Source organism: Lathamus discolor, chromosome 3, assembly GCF_037157495.1.
Source record: "Lathamus discolor isolate bLatDis1 chromosome 3, bLatDis1.hap1, whole genome shotgun sequence".
Classification (NCBI taxonomy): Eukaryota; Metazoa; Chordata; class Aves; order Psittaciformes; family Psittacidae; genus Lathamus; species Lathamus discolor.
In genome coordinates this window covers 1,911,976-1,936,550 of record NC_088886.1, presented here as the reverse complement: position 1 = coordinate 1,936,550, position 24,575 = coordinate 1,911,976, and the positions used below count along the sequence as shown (strand labels likewise).

Here is a 24,575-nt window from a genome sequence, read left to right as displayed (position 1 = left end):
ACCAGTGCCCCACAGCTGGATCATGCACCAGTCCCTGCTGCAGGCTTTAAGGGCAGACACAGCAGCATCTCTGCAGGTCCACAGGTGAGCTCTGGGGGGCAGGGAGCTTAACAGGATAAAAAGGTAGATTATTACAGGGACAACAGATTGGAGAGGACAATACTGAGGCAACAGCATGAGATTCTTCACCCTCCCCATGTACCTGCCTGCACACTCCTGAGCACAGCTGGAGTTCTCCTGACAGCCTGAGTTAATCACTATTTATAACAAGAGGTGCTATAAAATGAAACAAACAGTAAAACCACCCCAAAACAGTGTGAATCTACACTGTTGTTTTTAAAACTGTCACTAGAAGAATACTCTACTTATAAAAATAAGCTGCATGGAGGCACAGAATCATCAGAACCAAGCTCCTGTCAGCCTTGTAAGTTGATCTTTGAACTCTTTGTTCGAGAGGCCTGTTAAACAAACAGAGACTTTCTCAATCTCTCTCAATAGTGTGTATATAATTTAATATAGAAAGGACAAATATGCAGTGTAAGACAGTAAATTACAAGTGGTTAATAAGTTCTGCAAATGTAATTACAGAAATGCAGTTATGACACGATCACACGTCCAACCTCTGAACCACCAGCTACTGAGAAAGACATTTGTAGCCAGCTGAAGGCAGCATTAATTTCAATCCCTTCCAAGTTTGCTGTTAAGATGCAAGGTTTGTATAAATATACTATGAAAGTTTATATATATATATATACACAAGCAGACAGAGAAAGAATGTTTTATTATGTGTATATATAAAATCACTTACTCAACGGAAAGACCCTCCCATTCTAGCTGCAGAACCACAATCTGGATAGAATTTGGCATTTCCCCCCCACCCCCTTTAAAAAATGAGTTTAAAAAAGAAGAGTCAAGTTCTGACTCCCTGCACAGAATGGAACTGGGATGTGGTGTGCCAGAACCATGCCTCCAGCTCAGCAGCACAACCTCGCAGCCTCTAGTTCGCTTGACAGGGTTTTTATACTACAGAAGAGTATGTAGAAAAGCAGGATCAAAGCTGAAAATCCTGCATTTTCAACTTAAAAAGCAGGCAAATAAACCTGCAGATCTCCCATTCTTGAGGTTTTACACTTAGAAAACCCTGTCAAGAGAAGCCACCGTAAGGAAGGCTGCAGGCATGGCTCCCTGGAGCTCACCACTCATTGCTACAATCATTTTTAAGGTAGTTTTTGCTGGATAATGCACTTCTAAATGTGTCTGTGCTTAAACACACGCTACCAACACAGGCAGCACAGACATCATCTTAAAAAGGTGCAGACCCAATCATGTTCAATCAGGTTTCTACACCTTTGCCTCTGCTCTGGTAGCAAAGCTCAGGCAACTTTGGTTTTGTTTGTGTAACTGGAGAGGTGAACCCCATTCCTGCAGAGGATGACAGCCCTGGCTCACCCTGCCCATCCCACTGCATCCAAAACCCCATTCCCTTGGCCAAGAAAGAAGTTAATTCAGTTTAAAACCTCACTTCCTAATAAAGAGAGGCAACAGAATGCTTTAGAAAGCTTAAGAAATCATTTATACACATGGTAAAAGAACAGCTACTCTTACACAGTGAGCAGCCGGTACCTTACAGAGTATTTGCCTATAGGCCCGCCAGTTGCTGGCTTTGCCCAGGAGGGAGCAGAGCTGCTGTCACTCTCCTATAACAAAATGCAGGTCTTCTTGTCCTTGAAAGGGTTCTCAGAAGCTGGAATGCCCATTAGCAATGGATCTTTCTTGGCGTGTTCTTCACAGTAGAGCATTAGGTCTGCTGATGCTTTTGACACCTGCAGAACACAGGGGGGAAAAAGCCCATAAAATAGTGTTTTCCATGGTAACAGGATCACATGTGCTGCTGCTGGGTACAAAGTCCCTGTGTGTGATCTGTGTGTGATGTGTGTGGTCAAGGCCAGGCTGGATGGGGCTTGGAGCAAGCTGCTCTAGTGGACGGTGTCCCTGTCTGCGGCAGGGGGCTGGAAATGGATGAGCTTTAAGCTCCCTTCCAGCACAAACCAGCCTGGGATTCTGTGTGGGATGGCAGAGCTGTCTGGAGATGAACACCCTCTCCAGGGCCCCATTTCCTGCAAAGAGACCTGCCTTTGCACCAGCTTTACATGCAGGAGGAGGAGAGGACAAACCCCGGTGCTCTCTGGGGTTAGTGTGTGACTCCAGGCAGTACTGCCTGGCCCCAACAGGGCTTCTACAGAACACTAAAAATAAACAGGAGTAGGTTCAAAATAATACATCAGGTTTTTAAGGAGGAACAAAGCAGGGACAGTAAATACAAGTGTCCTCAGATGACCTCGCAGCATGAGCTTGCAGCCCGGACACACACACCCCACCCCCTGCCCTGTGTGTGGGGCTGCACCCCCAGAGCGTGAGCAGCAGCTCAGGGAGGGGGGATCCTGCCCCTCTGCTGTGCTCTGGGGAGACCCCCCCCTGCAGCCCTGATCCAGCTCTGGGGCAGCAGCACAAGAGGGACGTGGAGCTGCTGGAGCAAGGGCAGAGGAGGCCATGGAGCTGCTGTGAGGGCTGGAGCAGCTCTGCTCTGGAGCCAGGCTGAGAGAGCTGGGCTGGGGCAGCCTGGAGAAGAGAAGGCTCCTGAAGGGGAGACCTGAGAGCAGCTCCAGTGCCTGAAGGGGCTGCAGGGAACCTGGAGAGGGGCTTGGGACAAGGGCCTGTAGGGCCAGGCCAAGGGGAATGGCTTGAACCTGCCCGAGGGGAGACTGAGCTGAGCTCTTAGGCAGAAGCTCTTCCCTGTGAGGGTGCTGAGGCGCTGGCACAGGGTGCCCAGAGGAGCTGTGGCTGCCCCATCCCTGGCAGTGCTCAAGGCCAGGTTGGACACAGGGGCTTGGAGCAAGCTGCTCCAGTGGAAGGGGTCCCTGCTCGTGGCAGGGGTTGGAACTGGATGAGCTTTAAGGTCCTTTCTAACCCAAACCAGTCTGGGATTCTGTGACTAGCCACCAAGGCAGGGCACTTCTGATCTATGGGTCTGTACATTTGGTTTGCTGGTCTTCAAAAAGGGCTGGGCAGCAGTGCAAGGAACATGGCAAAACATAAAAAGATGCGAAAAGACTAGTGCAGCAAATATCCCATCCCTGCCAGCCTATTCCAGTTAAAGGAATCCAGTTACTGCTACCTTCTTATCTTTCTAGTGCCCCTACATCTTCCCCTCCCTTGCAGATGTCATAGTCAGCCAGCCAAAGGATGGAACAAAATCCCACAATACACATGAAATTGGAAACTCATCCCTGCCTTCTGTTTGACCCATCTGAGCTGCACTTTGGATTTTGCTTTGGTTCTCTTACAAGTCTATAGAGTACCAAGCTGCCTGAGGATGCTGCCGTAAGCAGTGACAGGATTTAGATTTATTCAGGTTTGCTGGGCTGAAATGTAGATGTATTTTGAGATGGGGGAAAACACCAAACTGTGGGCGCACACACAAACACACTCTGTTATCACCCTACAGATGGAAGGGGGAAAACACAAGAGAATAAAAGGAGGGGTGAAGGAGGATGTGCTCTCACCTTTATTCTTTCTATGGAGGCTTCTATTCTTAGCTGCTGGACAGTCCTTCGGGCCTGAGCGATGTTGTTGGTCGTGCTAGCTGTTTTGCCAGACATTTTCAGGCAAGTGGTGAAGTTCTGTTGTGAAAGACAGCAAGTTATTGTGCCAGAAGGCAGCAGGACACGTTCAACTGCTTTTACACGGAGGCAACAGTGACACACTGCAGGCAAAGTGCTTTTCTTTTTCATGACTGTCTCCCACAGCAGCAGAGAAGCAACTCAGCAAATGGTGCTCTGGAGCCAAAACAGTCTCCAGAAGAAATGGAGGTCTTGTGCATCTTTCTGCCCTGCTCTTCCCTGTGCTAATGGGTGATATGGGTTTGTGGACTGTGCTTTTCCCAAGCTGGAGCACGGCCACCCCTCCTCCTGCCTATTGCAAAGGGCTGGATGCAACAGGGTCAGTCTCTGCACCAGTGGGATGGATCCTGCTATGGGAAGAGCCAGTTGCCCCATGTAGGGCTCGGATGGAGGAGAGCTGCTGCCTGCCTGAGAGATGGGAGTGAGGAACACCCCCTCCTCTCCCCCCTCACAAAGGAAGGTTTTATGGCTGGTTCCTGTCCCTGCACTGAGCTGTTGCAGTGAGGAGGATGGGCAGAAGCACAGCAACACCAGCCATGCCAGCTCAGTCTCTCCATCTCCTTCATCTGGGCTGCGTTTCAGGTCTTCAGCAGCTTTACAACATGTGAGAGGAAAACAAGAAGGCCAAGTTCAGAATGTGCTTCCAGCTGCTGCCTGCTCCTGTGTGCACATACATGGGGGGCGGTGGAAAAAATCCTGAGCTGCTCCAGGACTTTCCTTCTTGGGATAAGAATGCAAAGCATCAATCCCAAAGCAGGGGCAGTGTTTGGATGGTGACCAGGGAGAAGGAAGGATGCTCTCCATTGGTCCAGCCGTGATCTGAGCACAGCCCCAAGCAGCACAAGGGCAGGAGCCAAGCCAGGATGCCGCGTGCTTCCCTGAGAGTTGGACCAAGGATGAAGACAAGCTTCTGACCCCACCCAAAGTGCAAGAAATGAACCAGGATCATACATGTGCGGCCGTATGATCCCTGGCAGTGTTCTAGGCCAGGCTGGATGGGGCATGGAGCAACCTGGTCTAGTGGTTCCAACCCCATGGCAGAGGGCTGGAACCGGATGAGCTTTCAGGTCCCTTCCAACCCAAACCAGGCTGGGATTCTGTGATTCTAGGAAGCTATTAGGTACCCAGGAGTTCAATGAGTAGCTGGTTTAGAACAGCCCTGGCCTTGAAACTGCCTTTCTCTGCCAGCCCTTGCACACAGTTTCTAGCAGGACCATGCACAAACCCTGCTGCTTGTTTCCACAGATCCAGTGCAATAACTGGCTCCATGCTGCTGCATAAATCACTCCCTGCATTACAGGACCCAAGTCCCATGGAGCTCCATCTGACCTTTCCATGTGCTGCGTGCAGTGCTTCCTCGCGTGCCTCAGGTTTCTCACACCTCCCACAGCGCTGGTGCCTGCCCCGCCAGCTGGATCAGCGTTATTCTGCACCCGGGCCCCGCTCCGGCACGCGCTGTTGTTTCTACACTGCTCAGCAGGGTCTGGGTTCTCAGCACTCTTCTCTCCCTCTGCACAGTGGACACCAGCAGAGCTTGGTGGTGAGATGCCATGGGAGCAGCACAGCGATGCAGCTATAGCTGCGGAACAGCAGGACGTGGGGAGACCTCCCCTGCAAGAGCCTTGGGCAGAAAGCAATTGCCAACTGGCAGGTAACACCTCCTGCTCACACACAGGTAGGAGGGACAGTCATAATCAAACTGAATGAATTCATAAGCTTACCTCCTGAAACAAATATTAAGAACATACTGATGACTCTCTCCAATCTCTGTGAATCCAAGTGGCCATGTAACAGCCCCTGCTCAGCTCACTGGCCAGCATCCCTGTAACTCTTTGCATCCAGGAGAAGGAGACAAGCACAACACCCAGAAACAGTTTAAAATGTTGCTTCAAATGACTGATTCCAGGGCAAATAAATAAAGGGAGACTGAGATGAGCTCTTAGGCAGAAGCTCTTCCCTGTGAGGGTGCTGGGGCGCTGGCACAGGGTGCCCAGAGAAGCTGTGGCTACCCCATCCCTGGCAGTGCTCAAGGCCAGGTTGGACACAGGGGCTTGGAGCAAGCTGCTCCAGTGGAAGGGGTCCCTGCCCGTGGCAGGGGCTGGAACTGGATGAGTTTTAAGCTCCCTTCCAACCCAAACCATTCTATGATGATTCTATGAAAGCACAAAAGGCCTTTTGTACTTCTAGAGCCTTTCAGTGTGTGCCAGCCCCTGCAGCAGGAGCAGCTCCAGCCATTTCAGGAGCACACTGCATCTGAAAGCAGGCACCTTCCACTCCTCTCATTACTTACACACAGGGTTTCTGCACACAGCTACCAGGAGTAAAGCTGCAGCAAAGCAGAGGGCATTGAGCACAGCAGCTGCCCAGGGCAGCTGACTCACCCTGACTGTGCACACACAGCTTGTAAACCCTGGCTGCTTCACCTCCACCACAGCCCGGGCACTCATCCAGGCCTCGGTCCATGGCCGTCATGCACTGCCCCAGCTCCCACAAGCCCCTCATCGACCCCGCATTTCCTCCAGGTTCCCTCTAGAGGGGTCACTTATGGACTGAGTTGCACATGGGTCAGTGCTCACCTTCATGGAAGGGAGTTAATGCAAAGCTTAAAGAGCCACCAAAGCAGAGCTCCCACTATGGCACTGTCTTAACCAAAGACACAGGCACTTATCCTCCCTCAGCACCCATTCCCCTGCTGCTCCACAGTGCTGCCTTAAGAGCAGCACGAAGGAAAGGAGCCAGGATTGTCTTCATGAAATAAACTCCCCCTTCAGCCCCATGAGCCTCTTCCAGCCCTTGTTTAATCCATGCATAAGGCAGGAGGTCACAAATCCAAACCAGGAGCTAGTGCAGGGCAGCTGAGACACAGCACAGCACGCTCTGGCTGTGAGGAGGAGAGTTGAGATGCACAAGGGTCTGTAACACCCTCTCCATCAACATCACGACACAAACTCTCAGTAACCAAGATCGAACATACTACAGTTGAGTTATTGCTCGTCACAGAGCTGAGACACCCCACAGCACGTACACAGAGTATGCACCAGGAATTACTAATATCTGCAGCACCCAAATATTAAAACCACATTTTGAAGGCACATTTAGTGATTCAGTCTGCAAGTGACTCAAGAGCAGGAGGTGACTGACGCAGCATAAACACCTTTGTCTGGAAAAGGTCATAAATCTGATTGCAAAGGTTTCATATTCAGACATCCTGCTTGATTGCTAGGAAAGGGCAGGCTACCGGGATCATGGTTCTCCTTGTAAGTGATGATAGGAGGTGTATGTTGAATGCACGTCGTATTGTTTGGAAAACACAAAGTAAGAACTCCCTGGAATTCAAGGCAAAGGCCATGGTGCATTACCCACCTCTGACGTAAGCCCTGAAGTGCTCTGACTCAGACAAGGAGCTTCTTCCATTTCTAGGCAATGACAGATCTGATGGATCATGAAGGCTGCATTCTGCAGCACCACATGTTCCTTTAAAACAGCACTTGGAAACCTAACAGGAGTTAGCAGACATTTGGGGTATTTAACCCTGGCAGCGTTCAAGGCCAGGCTGGATGGGGCTTGGAGCAAGCTGCTCCAGTGGAAGGTGTCCCTGCCCATGGCAGGGGTTGGAGCTGGATGAGCTTTAAAGTCCCTTCCAAACTACTCTGTGATAATCTGAGGAATTTACTCACTGAAAAGCTCACTGTTAAGCTGGAGTTCCTAGAAAGGAAGTTTAAAAGGACACAAGGTTTGTGGGTTCTGTTGCGCACTTCCTGCCTTTCCTGGCATGACGTGAGAGCAGGTAGGGGATGCTCTGCTGCCACTGCCCCCTCCCAGCACACCAGAAGAGCACCTGGGCCCAATTCTGCTCAAAGCAGAGTATTAATTAGTAATATACACACATATTAATCTATTCAAACCTAAGTTTTGAGATGCCTTCCCTCTGAAAGCAATGGGAAAGTACCAGATGGAAGGTCTTCCTGGACCTGCGTTTTGTCACTTAATCCTGGTGTTCACTGAGGCCAACTGGCTGCAGAGTCCAACCAGGACATCTAAATGAGGTTTAACCTGTTTGTAACTCATTCCACCCTCACAGGGAAGAGCTTCTGCCTAAGAGCTCAGCTCAGTCTCCCCTCGGGCAGGTTCAAGCCATTCCCCTTGGCCTGGCCCTACAGGCCCTTGTCCCAAGCCCCTCTCCAGGTTTCCTGCAGCCCCTTCAGGCACTGGAGCTGCTCTCAGGTCTCCCCTTCAGGAGCCTTCTCTTCTCCAGGCTGCCCCAGCCCAGCTCTCTCAGCCTGGCTCCAGAGCAGAGCTGCTCCAGCCCTCGCAGCAGCTCTGTGGCCTCCTCTGCACTCGCTCCAGCAGCTCCCAGCAGGAGTAGAGGGAAATGACCCTGCTTTGGATGGACACCAAGTTCACAAGCACCAACTGGGACACGTGCAAATAGAAACCAGCATCTTGGCTATGTGGAACTGAAATGGGAGGAGAGGAATTTAAAAGGAATTTCTCATGTTTAGGTCATACTCTTATGGAAAGATAATAGAGATGAGACTAGTGGCTACTTTGGGAAATTTACTGTGCAAAGAATACAGCGAGAAATCAGAAGACCCAACCTTTAGAGGGGTTTGATCAGAGCAAAGCCACATGATCAGAGCACTGCATTCATCCTACCTACCATCACCAGCAAGGGGGGGACCTGGCCAGAACCTCTGTGGGACCCTGGGACTGAGGCACAGGCACCCCAAACCCAACAGCTTTACTGTGTGCAGGTACTGCCCCGAAGGACTCACAGAAGAGGGTCAGAGCTGCCAAAGCTTCCCCATACCAGACAGGCTCATGAAAAATGAGACCTCCAGCCAAGGGCCTCCAACACGCGCTGTTGGAGCTGATACATGCAGCTGCTGAATTTGATAACAAACTCTGCTGGTGTGCCACAAACTGACCGCGAGTGCTCTGAAGTAATCACTCTGGAGTAACAAGCTGTTTCATATGGACACAGAAACATGGATCCACAACAAACTGAGCCTCAAACCCCATTCCAGACCCTGCACTTTTCACTTACTATACTGAAAAACTACAGTGTAGTTAAAAACCCAACCCAAAGCAATTTATTTCTATAAAGCAATGGATGAATCGCCAAGAAGAGAGTTCGACATTTGGCAATTCCTCCAATTTTAGTACTTTCTTTTTAAAGACATAAGGTTACAAATCAGTTACTGTAAAATCACAGGTTAAACCATTCTCCTCTCACATCCCTGGGACAAGCCAAGGCTGATTCTGCTCAGCCTTCCTTTTCCCATCCCCAAGCCACAGCCCTAAACCCTCTCTGCTACTGGACAGGTTGGAGTTTCTCCGCAGTCCCTTCCCATCGGAGAGGGATGACCGGGTTAGGAAAGCTGCAGTGCTCATTTTCCCAGCTCTGTTAATAAATTAATGTTTAAAAAAACCCAAAACCCTCCAACAACCCAAACCATCACATTTGAAAATTAAATTGCTGTGTTTCCTCATCTCCAAACACTGGCAGCATGACTTTAATAGTCCTCCTAAGATTACTACAGCTCTTCTGCAGGGAGATTTAGAAACAACTAGGTCATCACCCACCAATACTGTTTTCTCTCTGGGCTCCTGGCAACCCACCCCACTCACTAAGCTCTGTGGCCATCTCAACCCCTGGGGTTTCTCACAGGGTACGTTTGGTTTCTGGCAGCACAAGAACCTGCAGAGAACTCTGCAGATTTCTATCAGTGGTGGCTGCAGCCCTGCAGAACTTGGGGTTTTGTGCTCTCGGAGGCCAGGGCAGGGATTCTGGGATAGGGATTCTCCAGGGATGTCTCCCAGGAGAATTAAGTCACCCTCTAAAGAAAAGAGCACTCAGCCGGGGAGGGCACAGCTCCAGTTTCTAGGAAACCAGCCTTTGTGCTCACTGCTTTTGGCTCTGGGCTGCCCAAAGGCACTCTTAGAGCCTGGCTCTTCCCACCACTTTCCTCTTAGGGATCTCGTGTCCTGCAGCACTCTCAGCCACAATATTCATTTGCTATTAAACACACCAAAAGCAAAACTCCATAAGGTTTTCCAGTTCACCAGCAAAGACAAAACATGGTTGGTGTGAGCTCAGGCTGTTCTAGGCAAGAACTGACCTGGGGGTCCCCTATGCCCGCTGCTGCTGAAACACACAGTGAGTGACAGCCTTGGCCAAGAGATAAAGGAGGGCTGCCAGACCCAGGGGTGGTGATGACAGAGATTCCCTAGCCCAGAGCAGCTGCGGGCACGGCTGCAACTCTCTCTGGGTCTGACTCATGGCCTAAAAAGAGACAACCAGTCCCACCAACAGCGTTCTCTGGCCATCGTGCCCAAGGCAAAGCCTTCCTGCAGAAAAGGCTCTGAAAGCACAGAACCCCAGCCTGGTTTGGTTTGGAAGGGTCCTCAAAGCTCATCCAGTTCCAGCCCCCTGCAGAGCACAGCAAAGGAGAATCCCCTCCCTCAACCTGCTGCTTTGATTTTCATCAGGCAGCTTTGATTTTCCCCTTCTCAATACAAGGGGACTGCAGGAATAGAAAGGGGCAGTGAGACAGACAACTGGAGGAACAGTTTCCATTGCAGCAGCCATTAATCTCACCAGAATCCCTTGCCTTGCTGCAAGAGGACCCACATCCAGCCCTCAAAGCACCAGGGCACACACTACTGTGTGCTTGTGGTCACCTTTCCTCCTTTTTCCCTGTTCATTCGCACCCCTGCTCTGCTTGAAAGTCATCAGAAGCTACAAGAATGGTTATGGGATGGGGAGGGAACAAGGCTGCCAGTCCTCTCTGGGTACAGCAGTTCTGAGAGGCATGGCCTGGGCTCTGGAATTAACTGTAGGCAACAAACAAAAGGAGAAAATAAGCCAGTGGGAAGGCTTAGCTCATCCTTTAGGGAAAAATACCTTTTTCCACAGAAAACTGAGGACTTGTTTCAGAAGAGGAGGATGCACACCAGCACATGAAAGTTCCAATGCAATCCATGCAGGTCATTCACCTGTATTTTTTTCCTTATTAAAATCAGCAGCAACACCTACAAAGAGGAGGAGCTGCCCCTTTTCCCTAGAAAATCCCTGTTTTTCAAGGCCTTGCCCTACTTCTTCCCAGAGGCTTGGGGGAATGAGGTTACAATGCAGCAGCACTAAACTGGAGCTCCGACAGGGATAATTAAACACCAGTTTAATCTTTCCTTACTCTTTAAGATCTAGGACTTGGGAACCACCTGTTGAGTGAACATGTAATTAAATCCCCACTGCTAAAGTACACCAGGAATGGCCCGGCAGCTCTGCCATGCGAGGAGCTCCCAGTTCACTCCAGTTATGTAAAGTGAGCTTAAACAGCAGCTCTGAAATCCAATAAGCAGAGGAATAAAGGTTCAAAAGAGTACTTGTCACTATTTCTTTGGAAGTAAAACAGCTTTTAAGTTGAATAACTCAAACCTGTAGATCACAGAATCCCAGCCTGGTTTGTGTTGGAAGGGACCTTAGTTCCAACCCCTGCCACGGGCAGGGACCCCTTCCACTGGAGCAGCTTGCTCCAAGCCCCTGTGTCCAACCTGGCCTTGAGCACTGCCAGGGATGGGGCAGCCACAGCTTCTCTGGGCACCCTGTGCCAGCGCCTCAGCACCCTCACAGGGAAGAGCTTCTGCCTAAGAGCTCAGCTCAGTCTCCCCTCAGGCAGGTTCAAGCCATTCCCCTTGGCCTGTCCCTACAGGCCCTTGTCCCAAGCCCCTCTCCAGGTTCCCTGCAGCCCCTTTAGGCACTGGAGCTGCTCTCAGGTCTCCCCTTCAGGAGCCTTCTCTTCTCCAGGCTGCCCCAGCCCAGCTCTCTCAGCCTGGCTCCAGAGCAGAGCTGCTCCAGCCCTCGCAGCAGCTCCATGGCCTCCTCTGCCCTCGCTCCAGCAGCTCCACGTCCCTCTTGTGCTGCTGCCCCAGAGCTGGATCAGGGCTGCAGGGGGGGTCTCCCCAGAGCACAGCAGAGGGGCAGGATCCCCTCCCTGAGCTGCTGCTCACGCTCCCTTTGATGCTGCCCAGGAATAAAACCCAAGAGCTTACTCCTAGCTCTGAAGTCAGCAATTTTTCTACCTGGAAATAGAGTGTATGTGTATTGGGCAGGAAGGTGGCATTTTTATGGTTGCTTTTGCTTTATAAAGCTCCTCCCAAGGCTGAGCTGTGCCATTGCCCCTGGCACAGTGCAGTGAGCTGCCACCCAGGTGCTCATTGCCTGCTCCTCAGAAGAGTAACCCTTGATCAAGCTGCGCTTTGCAGCTCCTCTGCCCCATGCAAAGGCTCTGTCCCACTCCTGATGGTGAGCAGCACCTCCCCTGCCACCTCAGCCCTTACCCTGCAGACTCTCAAAGCTCTGCTTCAGGGGGAACAGACACTGCAGAGGCAAGCATTCCCTTCACTCACAGACTGGGTAAACAGGACACCTTGCACAGGGTAGAGAGGCTGGAATGAGCCAGAAGGCAGCGAGAGGAAGAGGAGCTGCAAACAAGTCATGGTCAATCCTCATGGAGAGCGAGGAAGAAGAGTCCTGATGGCCCCTGGAGGGGTTGTGCAAGGAGGAGGTGATGACAGAGGCCCTCACCATCACCTGGGCTATTGCCTCACTACTACTATGTGCAGCAGGACTGTTCCGGTGTGATGTTCCCTGGGTCCTCTGGATGCTGTGAGTGCTTCTGCACGTGCCACTTTCCCAGGGCTCCTATGGGAGCCGGGAAGGCTGGTGGCTGGTTGGAACTTGAATGCTGGTTGTGGGTTTTCCTACAGGGCAGACGTGGCTGCTCGGGAGCAGGTTTGTTCAAACTTGCAAAACCCAAAACCTCTCCAAGTCCAAGCCAACAAGCTTGATGTTGGCATTAAAGGTTGTAGCTGGGTGCAGAAATAAGCAACTCTATTCTGAGGCTGCATCACTGCAAAACCAGGTATGCCAGGGTGCAGAAACAGGTGGCCAAAACTCTCTGTAATTGTGGTATTTCATGGCCTCTGTTTTTGAATGTTAAAGTCCCTGATGGAAGAATCAGTTGGAGGAATCTCAAAGTACCTGGCACTACCTCCAGCCAAACCACTCACCCCTGTGCTGGAGCAGGCCTGGAGGGAAGGCAACGTTCGGAGTCTCAGTGAGCGCTGGCACAAGCTCCCCCAGATCCTGCATGTCCCAGCATGCAGCAGTGCCCTTCTGTAGCTGGAATGGGATGCAGGTTCCCACAGCTGGCTGCGAATGCTCCTCTTCCCTGTGCCGAGGTCAAGCATCCCAGTGTAGGCCTCCAGCTGCTGCTGCTTGGGGTGGTTGGAGATCCCCAGACCCCTTCTCCAACACCAGCTTCTCTTCCCTGCACAGGCTTGTTAGCCCTGTGAGGTGATCCTCAGGGAGGGTGGGAGAAGCACAAGGTGCCTGATAGCACGAGGTGGGAGAAAGGAGCATCCAGGGGATGCTTTTGCCCACCTGGTACCCAAATTGCCCTGGGGTGTGCTGCCTCTCACCCAGCATCAACCATACGGATTCAAGGAGCCTGAAGGAGGTGCATCGGGTTGGCAGGACAAAGGATTTTATAAAGGACTTGGGAAGCCAGTATGCATATCCAGCATGGAAAAAGAGAGGAAGAATCAGCATGGAGGAAGCACAAGGGTGAGCAGCCCTGATCTGTCACGCCTGCCAGACACAGCCCAGCACACACCAATTCCTGCATGCATATCACATCCACACCTTCAAAACAAACACCGTGAGAATTATCCAGGCTGATCTTCCAGAAATGGGCACCCGCTGTCCCAGATGTAACCCTAATTAGAGAGCACTGGAATGAGGAGGGTATGTTCAACACTCCTCCTGCTCCAACCGGTTGCTCTGCTCAGCGGGAAGCAGCACCTCCAGCACAACAGCGCTTTTGGAGCTCACCGTCCCCTTGCGCCTGTGCAGGGTGAGCCCATCGTGGCAAAGCTGCTCCGCAGCCAGCACCCTGCTCTGGTTATGCAGCCAACCGAGTCCTGCCAGCGGTGGGTGCAGCTGAAGGGAAAGCCCCGGCCCCAGCGCGGTGCTGACACCCAGTGGAAACCACGGCGAGATGCCCGCAGAGAGAAACTGCAGCTGAAGTCGACTTCCTTCGGCTCTGCTACTCGACAGGATGGAAAGCAAAATCTGGCTAGCAGGAAAACACCAAAGCCCGGCTCTCATAAAGTAGAACAGGGATTAGAGATGCTTTCTGGTCATTTCTCGCTTTATGGTACTTATAGAATCAGTGACATTGGAAAAGCCCTTTAAGCTCATCGCGTCCAACTGTTCCCCAGCACTGCCAAGGCCACCACTGACCCATGGCACTGAGGCCTTGTCTCCACAGTGTGTGAACACTTGCAGGGATGGTAACTTCAGCTCTGCCCTGGGCAGCCTCTTCCAACACTCGATGAAAGGGGAGATGAGGTTGTTCAATACCAGCAAGTGAAATACTCCAAGACACTCCTGCACTCTGCAGTGCTGAACACTGTATCCACAACGCAAACTTCCCAGCAGAAACAGTGACCAGGATTGCTCACAAGCTCCCTGTTGGCTCTAGGGGCTGCGAGCAGCTTCCTCGCCCTCCCCCTGCACAGCCCCAGCCAAAGCCTGGGCAGCCTTCAGCATCGAGGCTCTGGCTGAAGATGGGGCATTGCAGGGGCCAGGGGAACGCTTCTGCTCCTGCCTCTGCAGGTACTGCAAACCAGACTGTTTGTAGCAGTGGTGACAGCGATGCTACCTGGCTCCAGAAAGACTGGAGGCTGCAACTAGGTGATCTCTAAGGTACCTTCCTACTCAAACCATGCTATGATTCTATGACTTGACCTTTAAATAGCCATCAGGCAAGATTTACAGTCGCAGAACAAATATTTTATATGCACTGGAAAGTTTGGGTTTGGTAAAAGAAAGCAAGAGCCTCCCCAGACAAAACCAACTCCTTTGCATTTTCAAGGATCGCACTATTGCCAGGCACACAGAAAAGCTGCAGTGCTTGCAGGCAGTGTTATGGTGAAGGACGTGGATGCTTTGGGATACACACCCTGCACAGCACCCCAGCTGAAGGCATAAAGGAAACTCAGGCACCCCAGAAGACTCAACTTCTGGTTTGCACAAAGTCATCTGGTCTTTCATACAGTCTGCACAAACACAGATCTTACATCTGATGTGAGCTGCAAGAAAATACCAAGATGGGGTTTTACACACGGGAGGTATAAAAGCAAGCTGAGAGCAGGGGCCCTGCAAGCCTCAGCTCTGTTCAGCTGCCTCTTGCCTGGATTACAGTACACATCTGTGGATTAGAGGTTATGAAGGAACACAGGCTCTGCCAGTGCCATCCTGCCAATCAGAACTAGGTTACAGCTACATTTGGGTTTTGAAGTCAGCCTCCATAGAGGGGATTCTGTCAAACCCAACTCACTTGGTAGGAAATGAGTAGTGGAAAACCCTGCTTTTATTTCCCTCTGCGTTTTTCTGACTTAACTTTTTGTGTCTTTAGTAGAAATAACAGCCATGAAAACTGACTTCTAGATCAAGGTTACTTTGAAAAACATCTGAGAGCTATTATTTCAGAGACATCAGCCTGAAGCCATTAGAAAAGCCAGCCCATGGTCCCTAACAAACTGCAGCTTCTCCACAGGAGGTACCAGTTTCTCCCTACGAGGCACTCCCCAGCTAACTCACAACAGAAAAGCCATGCACAAAGGGCAAAGAGCCATTTGCAAGGAGACTTTTAGCTGTACCAAAATCAGTTCATCTTACAGCATGTAAAGCAGGAGCCATCCGTGATTAAAGCACCAGACTGGGAGTCACAAGATCCAGCCTGGCCTCAGGTTATGTGACCTTCAGCAAATTCCTCAGTCTGAAGGAGATAAAGCAGAGGACGGTGGTGGGCGATGCTCTGTGAAGAGCTGCTTCTCAGCTCACAGCCACTGAGAAGATGCAAAGTACTTCACCAGCTTCTGGCTACATGGATTTATGGAAGTACCTATTCTAGGAATGGGGTGAATACAGGAAGACCTTGCATTCTAAGATGGTCAAACATTAACACAGCGAATACAGCAGTGATGATAACTCACCCACTGTCCCTTGCTAACTGGTGGAATAAACAAGCAAAAGCCTCATATCTGTGGGAGAATCAGTTCCCTAAAATTAGTAGTGTTTCTGCCTCCTAAAATTTGAAGTGAGAGTGGTCAGACAGCTAAAAACGGAGATGGATGAATGTCAACAACCACTGCTGCTAATGCCTTGGAGAGCACGCAGCAGCCAGCAATGCACCAGGCCACAAACACAGAGCCTGCCATAGAGCCAGTGCTGTCCTTGAGGCCTCTCCTCCATAAAGCCTCCAAGGATTCTGTGTTTGTTCTACTCCAGAATGAAATTAAATCACTGGGGTTTGGGACTGGTCCTGCTGCTTTGTGTTTTGCAGGAAAGAAAGGAACAAGTGTGTACGCAACTCACCTACATAGGAAGCCTTGCAACCTGTCCGGCGTGCCTTGATTTTATCGGTGCAATGATCCTGAAACAGAGCAAAATAGAAGTTGAGTACTTCATGGTGCAGGAAAGCCAAAGCTAAGAGGGGGCAGCACTCGTGGGTTAATTCTAGTCCCCAGAACGACAGTATTTTGAGACTGGCCTCAGTGAAAACTCTACCTCAAACCTTTGTTATGGCAACCTCCCCTATTTCCCTTCCTAAGGATATCATGGAATGGTCTGAGTTGGAAGGGACCTTAAAGCTCATCTGGTTCCAACCCCCTGCCATGGAGCAGCTTGCTCCAACACCTTCCACTGGAGCAGCTTGCTCCAAGCCCCGTCCAACCTGGCCTGGATCACTCCCAGGGCCCTGAACACTTCCACTTCCCATTTCTGCTATGAAGATGTCCACAGATACGGCCATGGGTGGCCAATTCCCTCTGGCACCTCCTAAATGTGAACAAAGCCAACAAGTCTGTGCAGCCTTTCTGCACCTCCTCCTCACTGCCACTGCGGCTCCTCCTGAAGCCCACGCTCTGCGGCAGGGGTTCCACCCAGATCTACAGCAGGTGAGGTTCAGAGGCAGCGTTAGAAGAGCTACTGGCTTTAAAACCAGTTGAGCTACTCGGGGTAGTAGCTCCATTGAGTGCCAGAGTAGCTGGTGCTGAGCACATGTATTACTCTGCTCCCTGGAGACATCTCTGAGCCTCTGCTGACAGGTTCCAGCAGCTGGGTTTAAACCACAGGAAACACAAATCTGAGAGCCCACGTTTCCTATGGAGACCTTTCAGCCTATCCCAGGCAAAACCAGGACACACATCCAGAAAATACCCTGGAATCTGATCAGTCCTAAGAAGCACAAGTTCCTGTACCAGGTACTGTTCACTGCTGCAGTACTGGCAAATCCAGAGCACAAGATACTTAACACCCTTCTTAAGTTTTCATTGTATAAAACAGCATTTAAAACTAGAACTATGCAACAAGGGCAATCCAATGATGGCAGCAGTTTTCCAAGAGTGTTGGTCATGAATGATAGTGGAACTGGGCACCTGAAATGTACAACTGGGCATCAACCAGCGATTGAAAAACACCTGAGAGAGCCCAAGGGTTTATTTGCTTAAAAACATCTATACTACAGTCACAGACCAAGTTGGCTGCCTTGATAATATGGGTAAAAGAGAAGGTGATAGAAAACATGAGGTGATAAAATGATAAGCTCCTGTGATAGCTGGGGGGGGACGTCATTGTCAAGCTGTCTTTCTTTTCACTCACATCGCTTTGCTGCTGCATGAAGTTTAAGGACATGCACATTCAGTGCAATACACACAAATACATGTTTCAGGTTCTAAACCCAGCAATTAATAACCTAACACTGACTGGTAATTGCTGTGTTAACCTTTCCTGTCATTTATAACAGCTTTAGATTGTTTTGTGTCCCTGGAGAGACACCCGCTGTCAAATACAGTGCAGAACACGGATTAACTGCACGAGGTATTTACTAACCTGGCAAAGCTGCTGGGACACAGATAACTCATTAACCAGGGCACAGCAGGATCTAGGATTGCCACTGACACCTCTTGGAGGGAAACCAACTATCATTTGCCACGGGAGATCTGGCTTCGAGCCCTGGCACTGCTCAGCAACAAGCCCAGTAACACAATGAGCCCTGAGATTCACCAGCCCCAGTATGCACGAAATGCAAAGCTGGTTTCTGGCACAGCAGATTCCCAAGGGATGGTCCTTAACAAGGCAGAGAGGTGGAAATTTCCCCTTTATAAATCACATGCCATTTCTCGGGATGGAAACAGCGTCACCATTTTAATAGCAGCAGTTAAAGTCGTTGTGTGGAGCAGGGAAATAAACTGCATTGGAAAGGAGACTGTGTCACTGCAGCCAGGGCTTGTCCTAGTGCCAAGCTGTGCTTTCCACATACAGGAACACAAATAAACCCAGCCCAGAACCCTTTACACACGTGACAACTGTGCAAAATAGGGGTTTTAATGGGAAAACTTCTGCTCTGTTGATAAGTCGCTTCTCCCTTGAGTCACATCCCTGAAAATTGTTAAGGAACAGCAAGAAGAATGTTAATCTGTTGACTTCTGCTTCCTGATGGAGTCAAAACACAGATTCACATAGAATGGTTTGGGTTAGGAAAAGACTTTCAAAGGTCATCTAGTCCTACCCCATCTGTAAAAGCATCTAACAAAGAAATACAGCTCATAGAGGCCACTTTCACCCTGGAGCCATGAAGACTCAATATTCCTGCCTAATCCAAGCTCCTATCAAATTAGTCATAAAAACCCACAAACCCAATGTTACAAGGATAGTTTGAGGGTGGTGTAATGCACCCCCTCTGTGCTGCATAGCTGGGGTGTAAGTGTGCAGAGGTCAACACATCCTTCGGAAGGAATAAATCAGAGAAGGGCGCATGGGAGGGAAAAGATGAGGGAATACCACTGCCAAATGGTTCTGAGACAGCATCCCAAGCTGAGGTCCTTCTGCACAATGGGCCCCGGCAGCCAGCTCCAGCCAGAGGATCCCTATCTGTAGGATGAACCCCTTGCAAGTTTTACAGTAAGGCAAACCAGATTCAGCTGGGAAGATGATGGTCCATCTCCCAGAACTGTGACACTTTCTGCTTATCCCAGCTCCACACTTAGACCAAAAAGCCTGACTTTTGGGGGAGCTGAAAATATGCTTTGAGATCTACTCTAACTTATTCACTCAAACTTATTCACAGCAACAAACAACAAAACAACAGTATCCAATACCTAAAGGGGTTACAAGAAAGCTGGAGAGGGGTTTTGGACAAGGACCTGTAGGGACAGGACAAGGGGAATGGCTTTAACCTGCCCGAGGGGAGACTGAGCTGAGCTCTTAGGCAGAAGCTCTTCCCTGTGAGGGTGCTGAGGCGCTGGCACAGGGTGCCCAGAGAAGCTGTGGCTGCCCCATCCCTGGCAGTGCTCAAGGCCAGGTTGGACACAGGGGCTTGGAGCAAGCTGCTCCAGTGGAAGGGGTCCCTGCCCCTGGCAGGGGTTGGAGCTGGATGAGCTTTAAGCTCCCTTCCAACACAAACCAGTTTGGGATTCTGTGATTTTACTTACAAACAGCACCAACATTGTTAGGGCAGTGACCCTGGTGGCTTAACGCTCCAGACGGCTGCAAAGCCTCAGCCTTGGTTGGAGAACATAACAACCTTGTGAAGCATGAAGAGTTCTTCCAAGAAGATGATGATGCAGGAAAACAAGACTGGCTGAAAGATCAAGGCTTTTTGCTAACAAAAATAACTCCCTTCCACTTAATCTCTCAGAAATGAGACTTTCTGTTGCTTAACATCCTCCTTCTCCGCACCAACAGACCCTTGCCTGGTGAATGAAGTTGGAGATGCTTTCAGAACTATTTTGTTTCAGACACAAAAGCCTCCTGGGCTTTTTCAGCACTGCCATACAACTGCAAATCCCTCATTCATGCTGTTTTACATTCACCTCGAGTACTTCCTACAACAGCACAGCTTTCCAGAGGGGACAACTTCTTGTCATGGTGTTTAATAAGGACAACTGACGAGGGATACCAGCAAGAGAGAAGGTGATTAATAGAAGATTTTGAAAACACATGTAAAGCTGCCCCACACTACAGCATGGGATCCTTCATAGGAACTTTGTTTTTCTAACGCAAACTCCAATGAACAGCCCTGGGACTGAATTTCTTCCATGCCCCTGTGATACGGCAGCATGCAAGAAATGGTGTAAATGCCTTTGGTATCTGCTTGTGTTTGGTTTCATAAACAGAAAGGCAATTTTCTTCTGGAAATACTCTGGCTGTTCATCACGATGATTGATGACATGGCAAAGAACCTTCTTTATTAACTGCAAAGGTATACACAGATACACTGAGTTCAAACTGCACCAGTCACTGAGGAGATTGAAGTCCAAAGACCTAACAACAGAGGCCAGAAATCTAAACATATCCATTAGGGACAGACAGCTCAGGAAAGGCCCCTCCAGAGACAGACTTCCTACATGACAACTAATTATAAATGAAAACTGAAATCTATAAATGGTTAGGAATCCTGTTTCTGCTGACTAAGCCATCTCCGCTGCCAGGCCACCTTTGTATCTTCTGTCACCACCAAGTCCCCTCTTGCAGCTCTTCCCAACCCTTCCTGCTCTGCAAGCCAAACGCATAGCACAGCTTTATGAAAGCCATAGCAGTTTCCCCTAGTTCTCAGCCCATGCTTTTCCCTTTCCAAGAATACTGGAGCTCAGGCTCAGGGGAGACCTTAGAGCAGCTCCCAGTGCCTAAAGGGGCTGCAGGAAACCTGAAGAGGGGCTTGGGACAAGGGCCTGTAGGGACAGGCCAAGGGGAATGGCTTGAACCTGCCAGAGGGGAGACTGAGCTGAGCTCTTAGGCAGAAGCTCTTCCCTGTGAGGGTGCTGAGGCGCTGGCACAGGGTGCCCAGAGAAGCTGTGGCTGCCCCATCCCTGGCAGTGCTCAAGGCCAGGTTGGACACAGGGGCTTGGAGCAAGCTGCTCCGGTGGAAGGTGTCTCTGTCTGTGGCAGGGGGTAGAACTGGATGAGCCTTAAAGTCCCTTCCAATTCAAAACCACATTCTGGGATTCTATGATCCTATATCCACCAGTCCCTCATGAGAACATCCCACACCTTCTCCTATGCTTCACGCTACAAGGGCAGCGTTGGGTCCCTCAGCGTCATCTTATCATGACAGAAGCTGGGAAGGGGTTTTTCTTGCTCTCCTCAACTTGAAGCACCAGAAAACCTTTACTCCTCCCTATGGTTAATCCTATACCCCCACTATGATCAGCACAGCAAGCCTGGTCCCTGCTTTGAGCCAAGCTGACTAAACAAGAGGAGATGACCCCACACCGATGCTCAAGTCCCAGCAATCCCGCAGGAGCCAACATGGCACCAGCCCTCCTGCGTGGGCTCAGGATCTGCGGCATCCCAGAGGCTGCATCCCACAGCCATCAGCTGCTGCATTACAAATAACCCTTCTAACACACTTGGTTTCTTGTTTTACTCTGAAACCCCATCACATGCCAAGATGCTGATACGGATACAGGAAGCTGAGTATAAACACATTGCCTGTTTGACCAAACACTCGAAGGAACATGACTAAAAATACACAGTCAGTGATGTCCCTGAGCATCACAAAGCTATGAACCCATTCCAACATTGCAGGGACCTCAGGCACCAAAGAGCTTGCTGATGCAGGGTACACCATACCCCAGGTCTCAGGTTTAAGGACCTCCTCATCCCCATGGACACCCAGTTGAAAGGGGCTGAGCTGCTCCGCAGTATCGAGCTCTAAATCATGGCTCATGGGAATGCTGGATCCCTCCACGCTGCCTCTTTCTCTGGGGATGGATATACCCACATTGCTCCCACCTCCAAAAAAGTCCATAGAGAATCCTACTCAGTCACTGTGAGGACTTCTATCACTCCCCTGCTCTTCCTGCCCCTCTCATTAATCCTTGAAAATACAGCATGAAAACATTTTGCTCATGCCATTAGGATTTCCTCTTCTCCCTCCCTTCTGCCTTACTCGATAGGTTACTGCTCAGAGCAGGAGACGTGCTTTGAGGAGAGGCCACAATGCTGAACGCAGGGGGAACACTCAGGTTCTGAAAAATGAGGTCTACTTGTGTAATATTGCAAAATCCAGAAAAGAGCTGCACGATTCCAGCAGTGATTAATGTGGAGCAAATCCCCAGAGTCCCCAACCATCTGCAGCTTCCATTTCCCAAGAAACAGCAAGTCCACAACTACTTTCAGGAGCTGAGAAACTTGCTTTCCTCTTCCATTACAGCTAAAGCAAAGTTTCCCTACTGATTCCTACCTCTGCACAAGGGCTTTTCTGTGCTAGAAGACACAACCCACGAGCCCTGCCCACTGCTATGGCTTTTTGTAAGCTCAGATGAACTTGCAGCAATACAATCCTCCTGGGAATGCTGCTCCATAGCTCAGCCAAAGCTGTGGTGGTGTTTCCCATGCTAACTACATGCTGCTTGGGAAGTACTCCCTGCATCCCTGCAGAGCCAGCTCCTGCAGTAATCTCTGCTCTGGCACTGGGGACAAAGTGAAAGGGCCAAGGGTGAGGATTTATGAGGCTGGGCCATGAACTTCTGGAGCAATTTGAATTGCATCTTGCAACAGAGCCTCATCAAAGGGTGATGCATCGGGGACTGGGAAGCTTTGGGAAGGAAGCACGTTCCCACACTGCAGAGCTGTCGTGTTTAGCATCTTCCACATCAGACTCAGCGTTCCAGCAGGAACTCCATCTCTCCAGCACTTGCGGGGATCATGCAGCCATCACCCCAGGGCTGTCTGCATCCCCGACCTTGCTGTAGAGAATTTCTCATGAGCCTGGCTTAAATATACTAAGTCTTTTGAGAAACAGAGTTTATGAAATTAAGAATTTACAGTATTAATTTTAAAAGTTACTATATAAAGAAAAACATCAACTTGAAGCAAAAGAAGTATCTAAAACCTTCATCACAACTCGATATTTGCATTAATACCAGCAAGATCAGAGATGGTGGCAGTGTTTCTGCTCTCTGGAAGCCCTCAGAAGCTTCTCCACCCAGCAGCACAGCCCCAGTTTAAATGATGTTGGCCCCCTCAGCCCAGTGAGTACAAAAGCAGCCCTAGACCCCATCCACTGCTCTCCTGTAGAGTGTATTTGCTGCTCTAGTGCTTGATTAAAGATACCCAGCATGACTGCAACAGGCTCAACACGAGGATAAAATACAGGATTCAGAAGTCATTAACTACATTCTAATCTCTCAATCCCATTTAGTGGCATCGGAGTAGCATATACCACAACTGTTGTCCAGTGCTCACTAGTTACTCACTGAATTTCATTCCTAAACCAATTTACAACCAAGATAAACGCAAACCAGTAACTCCTCACTGATGCTGTTAGCTCCCACTCCATCAAAATGCCAGCTAATGGGCTGACCAATTCCTGGGAATTCAATTTGATACGCTGTACTAATCAAATGGTTTCCTTGATCGTCAGAACTAATGAGGCACAGCTTCCTACATACCCAGCCTGGTTCCTGCGCCCTCCCTGGCCTTGGGATAACCCCCGCGTCCATCTCCATTGTGTTCGCTGTGACAAATCCCCCCTCCAGGCTGAAGCCACACGTCAATGTGTGTCCCATTGCCCTTCCTCAAGCAGTGACAAGACCCCAGTGCCCCACACACACCCGCAGTGGGTCAGTGCTGGTGACGGGAAACGGAGATGGACGGAGCAGCCTGGCGTGGCTCCTTCCCAACGGCACCAGGCTAAGCACACGATATACACCCCAAATCCCTACTTGCTTTCCAGGGGGGAAAAAAAGGGGAAAGGATTTAAGCTCGGAATAGAATACTGCAATTTACAAGTGACGGAAGTGAAGTTATCCCAGCAGCGGGGTGTGCAACCCCGGCCCGACACGAAACCTCCCCGCACAATGACGCTCACCGCTAATTGAGCTGCTTCCCACTCATCCCACAGCTCCTCGCACATGGCAAAGTGTCCTCCGCCAGCCAGAGCCGCCACCACCACGGGAGGCCCGTGGCCTGGAAGGCTGGGAATGCTGGAACACTGGGAGCCTTACAACACAAACTTGAAGTGATTTATCCAAAGGCTGCGGCTCTGCACTTGGTGTTCCCGGCCCTGTGTATCCATCCCATTGGATAGAGCGGGAACGCCGTCTGCTCCTACAGGCCATTCCTCAAGGGAAAGGCTTACTTAAGGGTTGTTTTTAAGGAATTAAGCACGTTTTGTGCCATTCCGGAGCCACAACCAACTTGTTGAACCACAGCAAAGCGTCTCCAAGCTCCACACTGAGCCTCTTCCCTCAACTTCTCCTCAGGAAAGACGGGAAACGAAACAAAACCCACCACAAAACAGCCCCAAACAACCTCAAAACCGCCCAGGCCCAGCCCGCCCCGCCGGGCCCAGCACTGCCCGCGGCCCAACCCGGGGCGGGGGGCAGCGAAGGGCGGGGCCCCACAGGGCACGGAGCGGCCGCTCCCCGCCCGCGGAGCCCCCGGCCCGGGGCCCGTTTCCGCCCGGGCCCGGCCCCAACTCACCCCCGCCGCTGAAGCCCTCCGCCCGCAGCGCGTCTCCACGGGCGACCGGAGACTGCCGATTAGCCCCGCCCACCGACGGCTCTGGCCCCGCACACCTCCGGGGCGGGGCGGGGCTTGCGCGGAGATGGGCGGGTCCAGACGGAGTGGGCGGGGCCAGGAGGAGGGGGCGGGGCTAGGAGGAGGGCGCGGGTCCCAGCGTCCGTGAGCAGAAGCTCCCCATGACCTGGCTTCAGCGAGAGCTTGGGACCAGAACCCCCCCGTGTGCGGGGCTGCACCCCCAGAGCGTGAGCAGCAGCTCCGGGAGGGGATCCTGCCCCTCTGCTGTGCTCTGGGGA

General features: G+C 50.8%; 1 protein-coding gene across 1 annotated transcript; it reads right to left on the bottom strand.

Annotated features, from left to right (window-relative positions):
• Positions 1 to 495: 495 nt before the first annotated feature.
• On the bottom strand, positions 496 to 24,346 carry GNG12 (G protein subunit gamma 12). The gene is made up of 4 exons (XM_065673060.1): positions 24,241 to 24,346; positions 16,129 to 16,186; positions 3,564 to 3,680; positions 496 to 1,823 (listed from the first exon to the last, which is right to left on the bottom strand). Exons 3-4 carry the CDS (start codon positions 3,657 to 3,659, stop codon positions 1,698 to 1,700), a joined length of 222 nt encoding a protein of 73 aa, XP_065529132.1. The 5' UTR covers positions 3,660 to 3,680; positions 16,129 to 16,186; positions 24,241 to 24,346; the 3' UTR covers positions 496 to 1,697.
• Positions 24,347 to 24,575: the final 229 nt, after the last annotated feature.